The sequence below is a fragment of the Leptidea sinapis genome, chromosome 13, assembly GCF_905404315.1.
Source record: "Leptidea sinapis chromosome 13, ilLepSina1.1, whole genome shotgun sequence".
NCBI classification, from domain to species: domain Eukaryota; kingdom Metazoa; phylum Arthropoda; class Insecta; order Lepidoptera; family Pieridae; genus Leptidea; species Leptidea sinapis.
Window position 1 is genome coordinate 6,801,803 of NC_066277.1, and position 16,494 is coordinate 6,818,296.

The 16,494-nt window shown below is 35.0% G+C and overlaps 1 protein-coding gene across 1 annotated transcript in view; it reads right to left on the reverse strand.

The window, feature by feature from the left end:
- LOC126967522 (furin-like protease 2) overlaps window positions 1-15,954 on the reverse strand; it is an 81,136-nt gene extending 65,182 nt beyond the window's left edge. Inside the window, exon 1 of the mRNA XM_050812026.1 lies at window positions 15,712-15,954. Coding sequence (XP_050667983.1) covers window positions 15,712-15,852 — 141 coding nt within the window. The 5' untranslated portion in view covers window positions 15,853-15,954. The remainder of the gene's footprint in view (window positions 1-15,711) is intronic.
- Between the last annotated feature and the right edge of the window lie 540 nt (window positions 15,955-16,494).

Here is a 16,494-nt window from a genome sequence, read left to right on the forward strand (position 1 = left end):
CGTACGCATAATACTCAACTTAACACAAGTCACTGAGACACAGAATTATGTAAATCTTTTGTAGCCTATAGAATATAAAATAATAAATCGCTTATTTCAATTGTGATTTATGATTATTTATACATATAAGTGATTTAGACCTTGCAACCAACACTTTAAATTTTTATCTCTTGAGGAACGCCGTTACGTATCGGATCAATCGGATAAACAGCAGGATGCTGTTTAAAATTCCAAGAGGCTTCATGGATTGCCCTTGCTTGCTTGCACAGATATCCTTGGTTATCCCCAGATCTAATTATAGCAATTATAAGCCCTTAGTAATGAATACCAGGACCAATTTGGGACAAAACGGCTTGTAGTCCAGGATGTGTCGCGGACACAACAACTGTTACTAGAATAGATATTTTTTCTGATTCTTTAACTAAATTTGAAAAGTAATTTGTATTCAAAATTTTCGTAATAATTAATAATTAGTCTACCATATTTTTATTAATATTTAATCCGTATCTATATCGAGCGATATTGTTTTAACGCAAGCTGTGTTTGGCTCTGCATCTCTATATCCACTAAGATTTTTCAAAACGCACACTCACACATACTCTGTCAGATCACTACTCAAATCATAAATAAATATTTTGTACGTGCTTAAACACATAGATAATGGTTATTTATAACATATTATATTAATTTTAGAAAGGAGTACTTTACTTCTATTAAATATTTTCAGAACTCATTTAAAAATTTAAATTGAAGCTCACTCATGAACCGGTTTTGTTACTTAATTGTATTTGTGTGTTCACTTGTTTTCCTGGATACAGGCATGCCTAGTGCGGAAAGCGCTGCTAATTTTGTATTTTTATGTATCCATTTTTGTCAATAAACATATTTTCTTTTTCTTTCTTTCTTCTTTTCTATTTATAATATGAATGTTAATTCTGGTCGTAACTATGATGTAAACCTGTTGGCGAACTAAAAACAAAATAACGACAGTGTTTTGGAGCTACACACAAAAATATTTCAAATACTTAATGATTTGTTCTGTCGTATAGCAGAACAGTATGGATGACTAAGTGAAATCCTTTATTGCACTAAAACAATTATGTTACAATTAGTACAGAGATATAATAGCACAATTAGGTGATCTCTTCCAGCTAACGTTAAGGTGTAGGAGATTTTATTTACATAAATAATAACTTAACCAGGCAAGGCAAAAGCAGGTGCGAATCGACAGCATCGGTAAATATTTGAACGTCGCCCGGGGGTGCAAATGCAAGGCTCATTGCCCGTTATTTGGCAGGCGTGGTTTGATACCTACCACGTACCAATGTGTTATTGATTTTTCAATACATTAATTAAAACAAAGTTTATCTCGTCACATTGTTAAAATTTAAGAACTGCCAATTGGTATTGACGACCTGTATAGCCGAGTGGTTAGCGATCCTACCTACTAAGCTAGAGGTCCCGGGTTCGAATCCCGGTAGGTGCAAGCATTTATATGATGAATATTGATGTTTGTTTCCGAGTCATGGATGTTTAAATGTATTTATGTATGTTTATATGAATATATGTATGTTTAAGTAAGTATATTGTATTAAATATATCATTGTCTTGTAACCCATAACACAGGCTATATATGCTTAACTTGGGGCAAGATAATTTGTGTAAAAAGTGTGTCAATATTATATTATATTATTATTATAATTGGTGAGTGGCCCTGACAACTAAGCTAGAGGTCCCGGGATCGAATCCCGGTAAGTGCAATTATTTATATGATGAATATGGATGTTTGTTTCCGAGTCATGGATGTTTTTATGTATGTTTAAGTAAGTATATTGTATTAAATATATCGTTGTCTTGTACCCAGAGTACAGGCTATGCCTAGTTTGGGGTAAAATAATTTGTGTAAAAAGTGTCTCAATATTATATTATAAAATTAATTTCCTACTAAGTAATAAAGATTCTAAGCACATAACATCGTAGAACAATTTAAGTTATAACCTAAAATTTAATTGCGACCGTCTGCGAAGTAAAGTCCATTCATAAAAGTTGAAAGGGTCACTGTTTTCATTTTTATTTCTTAAGGTTGTTTAAATGCTTCGGGCATTCTAACATCTCTACATCGGATACAAATATACAAGCATTTATTTAATTCCTATACAACTTTTAGAGAATATATATTTTTTTAAATATTTTAGTAACCTTTATTGAATTAGGCGTTAGTTTGCGGAAATCCATAATTATACAAATGATTTAAGTTTTCTTTAGTGTTAATTCCGCCAATATTTGTTTTTAAAACAATTCGACACGTGTTTCGCCGGGTACGAGACTCGACTCAAAGTCTAAAAACAAATATTGGCGGAATTAACACTAAAGAAAACTTAAATCATTTGTATATTTTAGTAACCCGTTAGTGCTTTTTTCTGTTTAAATATATTTGAAGTTTATAAAAAGAAATATGAATTTAGACTTCTTAGTACCGAATGCATTTTATCTCTTGTCAATTCTAATAACCCGATATATTGCTAGAATACTGGGTCTCATTAAGTTAGTTAATATTTGCTACCTGTCTTCAACCTTAGATCATTTCGATAATACTATTATTAATTTTATAAATGCCGTGCGGCATTTCTTTATAATAAAATAAACAAACAGTTACATATATATAATAGAAACGCCCATGAATGTAAAATTGTATTGATCGGCTGGATTAGTATTTAGATAGATTAGTGGTAGTCCACTAAAGTATGATAAAACTGAGTTGCTCTTACGACACATACGCTAAAACACACACACACAATAACACACACGTTTTATCATATTAGTACATAAAGTTCTCAATGTATGTTATCTTAAGGCTAAGAAAGAGCGGAGCCTCCTGGCACAAGCAAACTTTATATGCTTAAAAGGTGGTTCTTACCAAAATTTGCTATGAAGTATCTGTTAAAACCAATGTTTTTTTTTTATTATTTCTACATTTTTAATTTGTTCGTTAACTTAACCACTTAACCATCTTCTCAACACCCGTGAAATAATACCATGCTTTATATTACTGTTATAAAATTAACATTTAAAAAGTAAATGCATTACAAAGACATTACGCCCATAAACAATGGCTGTTAATTCCATCTGCCACAGTACAGACTTACTTGTCTGGTTTTTTCATCCATCCATCCAAGTATGGAAGGTTTGATGCTAGTAGAAGCTGGAAGTAGTAGCAAGAGCTACCTTTGTTAAGAAAAGGACTTTGTCAAGTGTACCAAGAACACATTTCTTTTAAACTTGACAAAGTCCTTTTATGACTACAATATTACACGCTTTTTATGAGCTTCACCTGTATGTATGTTTGTTTGTAACCGACTCATTTGTTTTTGACCCACTTTAAATGGCCAGATTTCTTTCAAACTTCGCAGATTTATAAAGGATCGATGACGGTACATTAATTTGATAAAATTATTCCATTTTACAATTTGCAAAATAAGATTTTTGTTAATTTATATAATTTTTTCTACTGTCGCCGATAAGACAAGAATTGATGTTCATTTTAAATTTCAACTTTCCTTTCAACTGAAGCCTTTTTTTTACTTTCACTATTTTTATTATTCATTACTTTGTCGGATTAGCAGTTGTAATTAATATAGCACCGATTCTTGTCTTGCCCAACACACAACAACGCGTTAAGACACATTGATTAAGAATTCTTAAATCTGATTAAAGGCCTGTGTTAATATTCTCCTCTTAAACTTATATGATTTTTTTTCATCAAGGGATGCCTGGCAAATTTAAATAAAATTTTAAAACAAAATTTTATGAACTGTGCGGGACTCGAACTCACGACCTGAGAGTTAAACAAAGCATACAAGATTTTATGACCATCCATCACTCGAACGTGTGGCTCAGTTGGAAGAGCACACGCATGGAACTTGAGAGGTCGTGGGTTCGAGTCCCGCATCGTTCATGAAATTTTGTTTTCAAATTTTATATATTAATCCTAGAAGTGAGGGTTATCACTTTAAAAACATAACAAATTGCTTAAACAAATATATGCATTAAATTATATTATTAAAGACTAATATATAAAATTCTCATGTCGCGGTGTTTGTGGTTAAACTCCTTCGAAACGGCTTGACCGATTCTCATGAAATTTTGAGTGCATATTGGGTAGGTCTGAGAATCTGACAACATCTATTTTTCATCCCCCTAAATGTTAAGGGTGGTTCACGCCAATTTTTTTTTAATTCTATTGATTTTTTTTTAATTTTTTTGGTTATGAGTCAGCATTAAAAAATACATTCAACTTCAAATTTTTACCTATCTACGATCAACAGTTACTTTTTTATCGCGGTTTTAATATCGGCAATACAACGTTTGCTGGGTCAGCTAGTGATATCCTATTAATCCTATTAATATTATAACTGTGAAAGTTTGTATGTCTGGATGTATGTTTGAACTTCTGTAACGCAAAAACAACAGATTGGATTTTGATGAAACTTTACAATAATATAGCTTACACACCAGAATAACATATAGGCATAATTTATGTGTGAATTATACAAAATATAAAAGAAGTGGTATTGTTACTAATGAATACAACTAGCGCCATCTCTTATCAACTAGCAAGCACAAGATTTATACAATTTATATGGCAAAGCAACGTTTGCCGGGTCAGCTAGTATAAAATAAAATTAAAAATTGCAAGCTAATTTCATCGTGAATTACTCGCAACATTATCATAGGCCCACAGCTGCACTCTAATGCATTAGCATCATACTTAAAAATAACCAGCAAAGTGAAAACTTTTCAAGTCTGTAATATATTAGCTCTCTGAAGGCTGGTAAGCTTGCCAAATGGCCTTTTAGGTCGAAAATACCGCGTTAAACGAAATAAGTGACGTATGTTTTTATTTAGTTTTGATTTATGTTAGGCTACTGCCAATTTTAGCCAGGGCTTGATAAATCATAATAAAATATACTTACTTCTTCGGCTTCATTCGCCTTAAATTTGAAACGAGCTTTCACGAGATTGTTTCAAATTTTCAGGATATATTAAGGTCCTGTTGTCCATTTATAAACCCTTTTATAAAATGTAGTTGAGATGTGAAAGCATTACAAACAGACACACAAACACATTTACTAAATTATAGTCAGATTTCGATATATAAAGTTCTCTTTTGCAATGTTTCTTTTTCTTTTTACGAGGCTCCTATCAAATATTAATAAATTGACGAATGTTATACTTAAGGATTATTCTAGTTCACAATCTATTATTTAGTACTTTGCAATCAAAATAGCTATCATCACCACTGAATGAATCAAATCAAATCAATTAGGTTAGTTATGAATGTAAAAAGTTTTTTCTTTTCACCATCTGCCACAACTTTCGAAAAGGTTGTACTTTAATGAGAAGAAGTAACAAGGATCTTACTGCCCACTGCCATTCTTTTAAAAGAACATTAATATCTCCGTCGTTTTATAAATTATTTGAAACACAATGTAAAGTGATTCAATAAGATATATACTCAATGTCTTACACAAAAATGTATAAAGATGAATGTTAATTAATATATATGTCGCAGGGATATGATATAAACAGTGATTTGGTCAAATCTCGGAGGGTGTTAAAATAACAACACGGTTTTATCATTTCTCGAAACAAATCTAGTGATTTGACCAAATGCCAGAGTTGGTTCCGTGAAATGACAAAAAGTATTTTCTTTGGTTTTTAAAGGGTTTATTTGGTAAGACTTAGACATAATTTGGTAAGAATTTAGTCTCGTGTCACAAGTGGAGGGGTTGAGAAGGGAAGGGGGAGGGAGGGAGATGTCCTCTGTCACTTTCTCCCCCCACTCCCATGAAAAGGTAACGCACCATTCTATTGAAAATCAAATTAATGTAACCTAACCTCAAAGCAGATAAAAATTTCTCTAAAGGCCAAGTAGTAGCCCATATTTAAAAAAAAAAACACCTTCGACCTAACCTGTCCGGGTCGGGGTATGACTCAAGTCTGAAGCTCACTTTGCTTGCTTTTACGTCCTAAGTTCTTCTAGTCACGTCACTTATTGTCATTTCACGGAACCAACCCTGGCATTTGATCAAATCATTAGATTTGTTTAGAGATATGATAAAATCGTGTTGTTCTATAAACATACTCCGTGATTTGATCAAATCACTTATGGAATTGACCAAATCTCTGTTATTTTCATTTCCCTGCGACATATATATACAAAAGAGCTATTGAGTACAGTAGATGTATTAATTCACACATCCTGTCAATTGATAAAGGAGATAATACCAACAAATCCTAAAACCAAAAGTATCAAGAGCTTTAATATTCAATATATCTATTGGCTTGAAAGAAAACTAGAAACTAAAGCTTAGATACGAATTATTAACGATTGAATATATTGATACGAATAGCGTGGGTTCGAATTTGAAGCATTTCGATTTAGGAATGCCTTGAAGCAATATTCTTTGTAAGGTTCGGTAAGTATTACGCTAATGTCCACTATGATCGAAAACTGAGACTGATTATTTAGTCTATCATTTTTCTTAACTATATTATTATATTTGCTGTGCCCGTGACATCAGCTCCATCTGTGTCCCTCACAAAAGCGTCACGCAAATGCACAAGTGCACCTCAACACACGAGCCTTGTCTTGCGACACGGTGCTCGACGATAATTACAAAATTGATGATGACAAAATTAAAAAAATAACTTAAATTTCGTCCCAATGAGTGGGTTTTAAGTGATGCGCTTACAAATTTAGTAAATTTGTAAGCGCATCACTTACACTAATTTGTAAAGCCAACCCACAAAATGAATAAAATTTCAAAAACTTAAATATTTCTTAAATCTGTTACTTCTTTCAATTTGCAAAAATCCATAATATGGAGATTCGTGAATTCTGCTATTTTTATTAAAGGCATATAAACTAGCTGTGCAAAACAGTAACCAAGTAAAATTGGGAATTCTATGCTGTAGTTATAAAATATAAACCTAAGCAGAACTGTCGAATAGCACTACCGATTTCCACTGTTTTATTTTTGTAATTTTCATGTTGTAAGCAGATAGTTCTGCTGTCATCCTGTCAAAAATGTGTCTATCTTCACGTCATTGTCTGGTCTGCTAGTGATGTTACCTGACCTTCTCTTTACATTGTCTTTCATAGTCTATAGATGCTTCAGTCATGCACCTGTTCGTCCATTCTTCTGTTCCTCGAGTTGTTAGCAACAGCCGTATACTGACTGAGCGGTCAGCTGCGCGAGAAAGCCGCGTGAGGCTTCGGTCGGTCAAGACGTGCCTCGCCCGAGGCAAACGCACGCGCTAATCCACCCGAGCGTGCCACGGCCCTAGCCGAACGTGGTCGGCTTTGGTCCATGCTCAAAAGCGCCTCAGTAAGCGCGCACTCAAGAGTCAAGACGTTGCGTTTTGACTCGCTTGTTCCACGAACTTTTGTTCCGTTCTAATAATAAGACTTCCCTCAATATTCTGCCCACAGAACGTAAAATGCCAAAGGCGGTCTCCACAACTCTTCTTGCTTGGACAGCCTGCAGTTTGTTTTCGTTTTCTTCGAAGTAGTTCTACGAAAAAGTACTACGCAGCGGTGGCTATAGCTTTCCGAAAGTACGGTCCCATGCAAAATTGACTATTATTAAAACCGAGTTAGGCACGTTTAGTCTCTGTTCGACTTCATGTTAAGCTGAGAGCTCGATGCTGGCTCAATCTTGCCGCGCGCGGCAGCCTCATGCAAAATATCTATAGACCAAGGCGGCCTCTTGCGGCAAACGATGCGCGGCAAACGGCTTGCTCGCGATGCTGTTTGCTCAGTCAGTACCCAGTTAACTAAGTTCCAATATTAAGTAAATTCCAACCGTTGTTTCCGCTTTAACAAAATAACAAAGTTCTTTGAGTATTATACTATCAGCTAAATCTTCTAAGTCAAAACCCGAATCATAAACTTAGACGTCTCCATTGAAGACATCTTGAAGGCTTTATGCGGATCAAAGCATTAGATTGATATTATAGATAATTAATTATTCTGTTTATGTATTCGATTTGAATATTAAATTAAACTCTCTCTCTCAGTTATGCGAATGTAAATTTATTCATCAAATTGCTTGATATTTTTGAGCGATTTAACGCCAGCGAATGATAAAGCGATGGATTAAGAGAAATAAAAAACGCTCAACTGCGTATTGGATTTATTTAAGAAGACAAGATGAATTAACCAAGACGACCCATATAGCCCAGTGGTTAGTGACCCTGCCTACTGAGCTAGACGTCCCGGGTTCAAATCCCGGTAGGTGCAAACATTTATATGATGAATATGGATGTTTGTTTCAGAGACATGGATGTTTATATGTATTTATGTGTGTTTATGTAAGTATATCCTATTAAATATGTTGTTGTCTTGTACCCAGTACCCATAGTACAGGCTATGCATAGTTTGGGGCAAGATAATTTGTGTAAAACTGTGTCAATATATTATTATTATCATATTAAAATAAAACTTGTGTTATATTTTTTTTTCTAAAGCGACAATAGAAAATATTACACTTGGACGAAATCTCAGTATTTTTAGTATTGCGGTTTATGAGAGCAGCCCTCTGGAGGAGCAGTAACTGAGTCTTAGTAACAGGTTATCCATTTTACTCTTACTCTTACACAAAAAATGGCCTTTCACAAGCCTATCTAAGGCATTATTTTTCACGAAAATCATAATAATAAATAATACTAACAGTTTGTTACTTTTAAGTGATATCCGCCACTTCTAATTTATATACAAATTTAATATGTACCAAAATTTATGCTACAACCCGGGAGTTGCACAAGACATACCAATATTTACGATCGATGTGTCACTCGGACGGTTGGCTCAATTGGTAAGAGCGCTCGGAAGAAACCCGAAAGACGCGGGTTCGAGTCCATAAATTTGGCATCGTCTATATATTTTGGTATTTTTTATGATGTACCTTCATCAAAGCGTTAGTTCTGTCAAAAGATTTGGATTTCGATTTTTGCTTGTCGTAATGTAGTTTGTAAAGGCTATACCTACACAAGTAGCCATGCTTGAGAATAAAAGTGAAACTTATAATTGATATAATTAGGATATAAATAAAAATACGATACCTTATTACGATAAAGGATTTAAATAACAACTAACTCTGATGTATTATTTGTAAAAGATAAGAGTCGACTAATCAATATTTTCATTAAATCAAAGGTGCTGAGCACTTGTCTCAGACAAAGTGGTGACAGAGAAAACCATTAAATTCTTCATTCGTCATTTCTAATATTCACTACTACCGCTTCGGAAACAAATGGCGCTCTGAGACAAGAAGCAGAGAGAACAAGCGAGCGGCGCAAGAAACTTTTCCAGCATTCTTTTTTTTGTGGTCTTTTTAATAAAATATACAATATTGTACTGTCATTTCTATTGCTATAAATACTCATAATCTTGTCCCGGGCTGTTGGATCTCTTAGATATTCAGCTGTGGAGTAATAGAATTTACGACAGAGCCATTTTTTAATTTTTTTTTTATAGATAATGCCTGAAAAGTGCCTGGGACTTAAAGCTATTATGTATCTTATGAAGCCTACTAGAATTAGTAAACAAGCAATCCCTTATTTTTAGTATTGTTTACGTTTATTTTATTTCGTGTTATTTTACAGCAACAACAGTATTTACACTTGAGGAGGGAATAAGTCGAAGTCTTCGTATTGGCTTGATAAAATTCACCACCATCTATATGGTTTATTTTAAAATAGTAACGATAAGTTTTCCTTTCTTTCTCTTCGATTCTCACTATCTGTCTACTCCTCAACTATTTAGTTATTAATTTTAACTTACTGCCGTTAAATTAAAAAAATTAATATGTATTTTATACGTACGTATATGTACAGGACACGATTTTTAAAAACGCTGTCAAAACAAAGAGGTTAATAGATTAAGTTTATATTTGAGAAAAAATTTTAAGTTGATATCACCTATTAAATGATATTTTGGTTAATCTTATGAATGGTGATGATATTATGAATATGTTCAATCGGAAAAACATTGTACATGGATACGATTTTTTTTATTTTATTAACACAATGTTCACATTCACTTTTTATGCAGTTGATGCATCTACCTATGAACCTTTTTGAATTACTTTTCCGTTTCAACTTACACAATAATAAAATAGGAATCATGTTCTTATCCGTTTGTTATTTTTTTTTAATTAGGGAAATCCATACCCAATATATTGATATTATAACAACGCAGAATCCAATATATCTGTTAGAATTAACGAGATTCTGTAAAATAAATCCAAATTGAAATTTAAAATTTTCGAAGTATAGTTATTGTTTTTTTTTTTTTGGTTTATTAGAGCGTTACTCATTTGATGTAACAGTTAGAGAAATAAATTCACGATACTAATAATAAAAGATATCGCTAGCATTAGGCTAGATGCTATAATGCTAGATATGTCTGTCGGCATGCAAATGTTTTCCAGCACTATTTGCTTTTCAGTGTGAAAAGCGCCAATGAGAGTAAAGGGCTAAGGGCAAATCCTGAGCAACTCTGCTTTGTAATGGGCATGGCATATCAATAACCATCTGCTCCTCATGTCTTCAATTTCCTCCATAAAAAATGCATGTTTCTTACTTATGTAAGTTTTTAAATTTGTTATAAGCTACAGTTAATTTATTTTATATATATTAGACTATTTATATATTATATATATAATAGATCTATTTATTTATCTATATATATAAAAATCAATTGCTGTTCGTTAGTCTCGCTAAAACTCGAGAACGACTAGACTGATTTTGCGAATTTTGGTCTTAAATTATTTGTGGAAGTCAAGAGAAGGTTTAAAAGGCGAATAAATATGAAAATGCTCGGAATTAAATAAAAATAACGATTTTGATTTTACTTTGATGTATGTTCCGTCGTTCAGAAATCAAATTATAATAATGGTTTAAAATGAAATTAAAACTTTCTCAGGAGGTAAAAAGTAAACTTAATTTTAGGTAGGTGACTATAGTAGGTAGATGAACTACAGTTGTTATATATCTATCAGATTATTTTTATGTAGATTGATAAAATATCATAAATCAATCAAATTGAAACCTTATAAATAGCAAGTATTTCAGAAAAACTCTGTTTTGTAAGTCAGCAACATAAAGTGTAATAATTAGAAAATAATAACAAAATTTCATTCATACTGAGCATTTTTTTTTTGTTTAAATAAAAAAAAATATTTTGTTTGTTTCAAGTTAATTTTATACAAAAGTTTAGGTCTTTTATTGAGGCCGTACGAAGTCTGCCGGGTCAACTAGTCTATATACATATATAAAAATAAGTTGCTGTTCGTTAGTCTCGCTAAAACTTGAGAACGGCTGGACTGATTTGGCGAATTTTAGTCTTTAATTAATTGTGGAAGACTAGAAGAAGGTATAAAAGGTGAATAAATATGAAAATGCTCGGAATTAAATAAAAACAACGATTTTGATTTTCGTTTCATGTGTCCCCCGTCGTTCAGAAATCAAATTAAAATAATAGTTTAAAATGAATAACTAATTAGAATTTTTGTAACTTTCTAACTTTCTCAGGAGGTAAAAAATAAACTTAATTTTAAGTAACTATAGTAGGCAGATTAACTTCAGCTGTTACCTACCTATCAGATTATTTTTATGTAGATTGATAAATCTTGAGTTATGTCAAAAAATAAAATTTCTGAACCTAACCTCACCACATAACAACAAAAAATATAGTTTATCAAAAAGCTCAGTATTTCAGGAAATCACCCGGAAATCGCCCGTGCAAAGTCAAAACACGTCGTCAAAATCGGCGAGCAGCTTTCCAGTTACCCGACCGGAGCACGCAAGTTCTGGTCGTTGTCGAAAGCTGCTCTTGGTAACTTCAGCCAGCCGTCCATGCCGCCGTTGCACATGAGGAATGACACCCTGGCCCATACGGCAATAGAGAAAGCCGATCTCTTGTGCACTCTTTTCGCCTCCAACTCGACTCTTGACGACAACGGAAAAACACCGCCGACCATCCCGTGGTATCAGAGCTCTATGCCTGAAGTACAGTTCAGACAGAAAACTGTTAGGCGAGCTCTGTTTTCGTTGGACGTCAGAAAGTCGAGCGGGCCGGATGGCATTTCTCCAATCGTGCTTAGAACGTGTGCCCCTGAGTTGACGCCGGTGCTAACGCATTTATTCCGGCACTCTTATTCTAAAGGCGTAGTCCCTGACTCATGGAAGTCAGCCCTTGTCCACCCGATCCAAAAAAAAAGGAGACAGTTCGGATCCGGCAAACTACAGGCCTATTGCTCCATTACCTCCCTGCTCTCCAAAATCATGGAGAGCATAATTAGCCGTCAGCTCTTGGTATATCTAGAGGGTCACCAGTTGATCAACGACCGACAATACGGGTTTCGCCATGGTCGGTCGGCAGGTGATCTTCTGGTATACCTAACACATAGATGGGAAGCGGCTATTGAAAGCAAGGGGGAAGGCCTGGCAGTTAGCCTGGATATAGCGAAGGCCTTTGATCGTGTATGGCACAAGGCGCTCCTCTCCAAACTTCCATCATTTGGGCTTCCCGAGAGCTTGTGCAAGTGGACCTCCAGCTTCCTCACTGGGCGCAGCATACAGGTCGTTGTCGACGGATATTGCTCGAACCCGAAGCCCGTGAATGCTGGAGTGCCCCAAGGCTGTGTGCTGTCTACCACGCTGTTTTTTCTGCATATCAATGATATGTTGGACACCTCCAACATTCATTGCTATGCAGACGATAGCACTGGTGATGCCGTATACACTGGCCATGCAGGTCTCTCTCGGGAAATCGTCGACCAGTGCCGGGAGAAACTTGTGTCTTCTATCGAGTCCTCTCTTGAGAAGGTTGCGGAATGGGGAAAATTTAACCTTGTCCAATTTAACCCTCAGAAGACTCAAGTTTGCGCGTTTACCACTAAAAAAACCCCATTTGTCGTATCACCGCTCTTCGAGAACACTTCTCTTAAAGCAGCGCCTAGTATCGGAATACTGGGTCTCGAAATCTCGAGCGATTGCAAATTTCGTGGTCATCTGGAAGGCAAAGCCAAATTGGCTTCAAAGAAACTGGGCGTCATTAATAGCAATACTTCAAGCCGGCCCACATTCTAGCGCTCTACAAAGCGCAGGTCCGGCCACACATGGAGTATTGCTGTCATCTCTGGTCTGGCGCACCCCAGTATCAGCTCGATCCATTTGACCGCGTGCAACGCAGAGCAGCTCGAATTGTCGGGGACCCAGTGCTCTGTGAACGGCTGGATCACTTGGCGTTGCGTAGAGACGTCGCTTCATTGTGTGTCTTCTACCGCATTTATCACGGGGAGTGTTCCGAAGAGCTGTTTAACCTGATTCCTGCCCCCGAATTCCACCTTCGCACGACACGCCACAAGTTAGGATATCATCCTCACCATCTGGATGTGTGGCGGTCCTCCACAGTGCGGTTTTCAAGGAGCTTTCTTCCACGTACTACAAAGCTGTGGAATGAGCTTGCTTGTGCGGTGTTTCAGGGACGATACGACATGGGTACCTTCAAAAAAAGCGCGTACACCTTCCTTAAAGGCCGGCAACGCTCCTGTGATTCCTCCGGTGTTGCAAGAGATTGTGGGCGGCGGTGATCACTTAACAACAGGTGACCCATACGCTCGTTTGTCCTCCTATTCCATAAAAAAAAAAAAGGAAATCTCTATTTTGTAAATAAGCAGCATTATATTTAATTAATAGAAAATAATAATAAAATTTCATTCATACCGAGCATTTTCTTATTTATTCTAATATAAAATAATTCCTTTTCTTTGCTGTTATTTATTTTATACAAAAGTTTAGGTCTTTTTTATCGATTGAGGTCTGAAGTCTGCTGGGTCAGCTAGTCAAAAATAATTATCTAATGTAAGAAGACTGCATGAAATTATGGTGATCAGTAATCGAGTGATCCCTACAAAAACAATATTGATCCATCCATCCATCTTGTATCTAAATCTTACAAATAAAATAAAATAAAACACAACCAAACCAGTTATAACCAACTCTATATCTAACAGCAGTCAACCCATTTTATGGCAATTATATGGAGCTCGCCCTAATTCTGGCCCAAACGATATTTATAATGAAATGAAATGTTCATATCGCATTTCTTATATTGTACGAACTAATATCAACATTAATAGTGTTTGGTGAAATAAAAAGAATAGTTATTTACTTCTTTTTATTATAATAACGTATTAGATACAGATAGGTAGTATACGTTCACACGATGATACGAGTAATAGAGATATGAATTGCTGCTAAAAAAAGTTCTAAAATCTTAAAGTTCTGAGTGGCATCGTGATTGCACTTTTGGGATATCGTAGCCCAGTAATTTTGCTAGCCACAGCGATATCCAAACTGCAACGCAAAAAGGCAGCCAATTACTGGTTGGTGGATTTGTTTTTATATGAAAATTAGGGACGAGACGAGCAGGACGTTCAGCTGATGGTAATTGATACACCCTGCCCATTACAATGAAATGCCGCTCTGAATTCTTGAAAACCCAAAAATTCTGAGTGGTACTACAATCGCGCTCGTCATATTGAGACGTAAGAAATACAGTAATGTTTACACATTACTGCTTCACGACAGAAATAGGCGCCGTTGTGGTACCCATACTCTGACCGGCATCCTGTTCAAAGTAGCCTCCCACTGGTAAAAAAAGGAAAACGGTTGTACCATATACATGTAAATTAACATTGTGAATATACTATCAGTATTTTATTTGGACATTTATCAGTAATAATCATAGCTTGAAAATTTTTACATGAAAAACTAAGAAATACAATATAGTTTTGAATTATTGCTTTTTTTCAGTCATTCATGTGCAACTTCACCTAGAGATTGATCTATTGTTACAACCCTTTAAATTTTACTTTTAATACCAATTTTTTGGGGAAAGTTCCAGATTCTTTGTGCAGTAATAAGTTTTATTTTTCAGACTGCAGGATAATCAGCCTTAAGCATAATGATTATTTCGAATGCTACTAACCTCGACGAGAAATTTCATGAAAACGTGAATTTTGTTTTCAGGATAAAACTATTAATAGATAGCGCCAATGATATTGAAGAAGTTTTCGGCGTTTTTTTCATTTTTTTTTTCGTTTAACTCTAGATAGGTCTAAGTCACAAACTGTATTCAAATAAAAAGCTGGGTATTATCCAATATTATTTGTTTTGGTGCACTTATAAGACAAGAAACTGAAGTTTCATAAAGACGATTTAAATTCTCTTTCTAAGAATTTTTATTGTTCCTGTTAACTAGAAGAGCAGAACGTTCAGCTAATGGTAACTAATATGCCCTGTCCATTACAATGCAGAGCCGCCCAGGAATAAGTCTGGAATTTTGAAAAACTCAATAACTCTGAGCTGAACTACAATTGCGCTCGTCACCTTGAGAGATAAGATGTTAACTCTCATTTGCTCAGTAATTTCAGTAGCTACGGCGCCCTTCAGACCTAAACACAATAATGTTTACACATTACTGCTTCACGGCAGAAATAGGTGCCGTTGTCATACCCATAATCTAGCCGGCGTTCTGTGCCTACCACTGGTATTCTGTGGTAATTTGAAGAAAATTAGCTTCTTTATTATTTTCTCTTTTCGACCAGTCTAAGTTATTTTGAAAAGTTTAATTCTTACCTGTCCATGATTAATGAAACCATGTTTGTGTGCCAGTTCGTCCGCATTTCCACTTGGTAAATGTAACGCGAACTGGTGGTGGTACAGCGGTTCACACAAGTTGAGAACCGACAACAGTACATATATAAACATAGGAAGCATTACGCACGACGCGCATTGCAGGCTACCGTTTCCGAACTCTCATTATTACCTTACGTAATTATAAACACTCGCGAATTACTCGCGCACATCCGCTCCGGTGAACGTTCAATCGCGGACTGACGGTTTGTGACTGATGCTCTCAGATCTACCCTCATATTTGCGCATGCGTCAACCTTCGCGCTCTTTTGTACTTATCAAAATTTATTTGTGTGATATCAATTGGCTGGAATTCTTAATTGCGTTATTACAAAAGCTTCTAAGTTAAAAGGTATTAAATTGGCTAAGTTTGTCAACTCTAAGTCATTTTGTCTCTCACCAAAACTTTATTTAAGTAATTTGGAAGATAATATTATACATATTTTTTTAATAAACATTCCTTTATGAAATAATTTTATCGAAGGATTTTCAATCACCTTTTTAACACGCTTTAGGTTGGTATGTACCGATGTAAAGGAATCCTTAAATGTGTCTTTCAAACCCTTCAAATCTAATTAATTTGAATCTATCCACACTTATCAAGGATGGGTGAAAATTTATGTAGTTTGTTATATGTATGTATTTATGTAGTTTTCTAACCAGGTCTTTGTGAAAAAGACCAAGGTGCGTGTTAATAAATGCTCATACTAATAAGTCGATTATTTG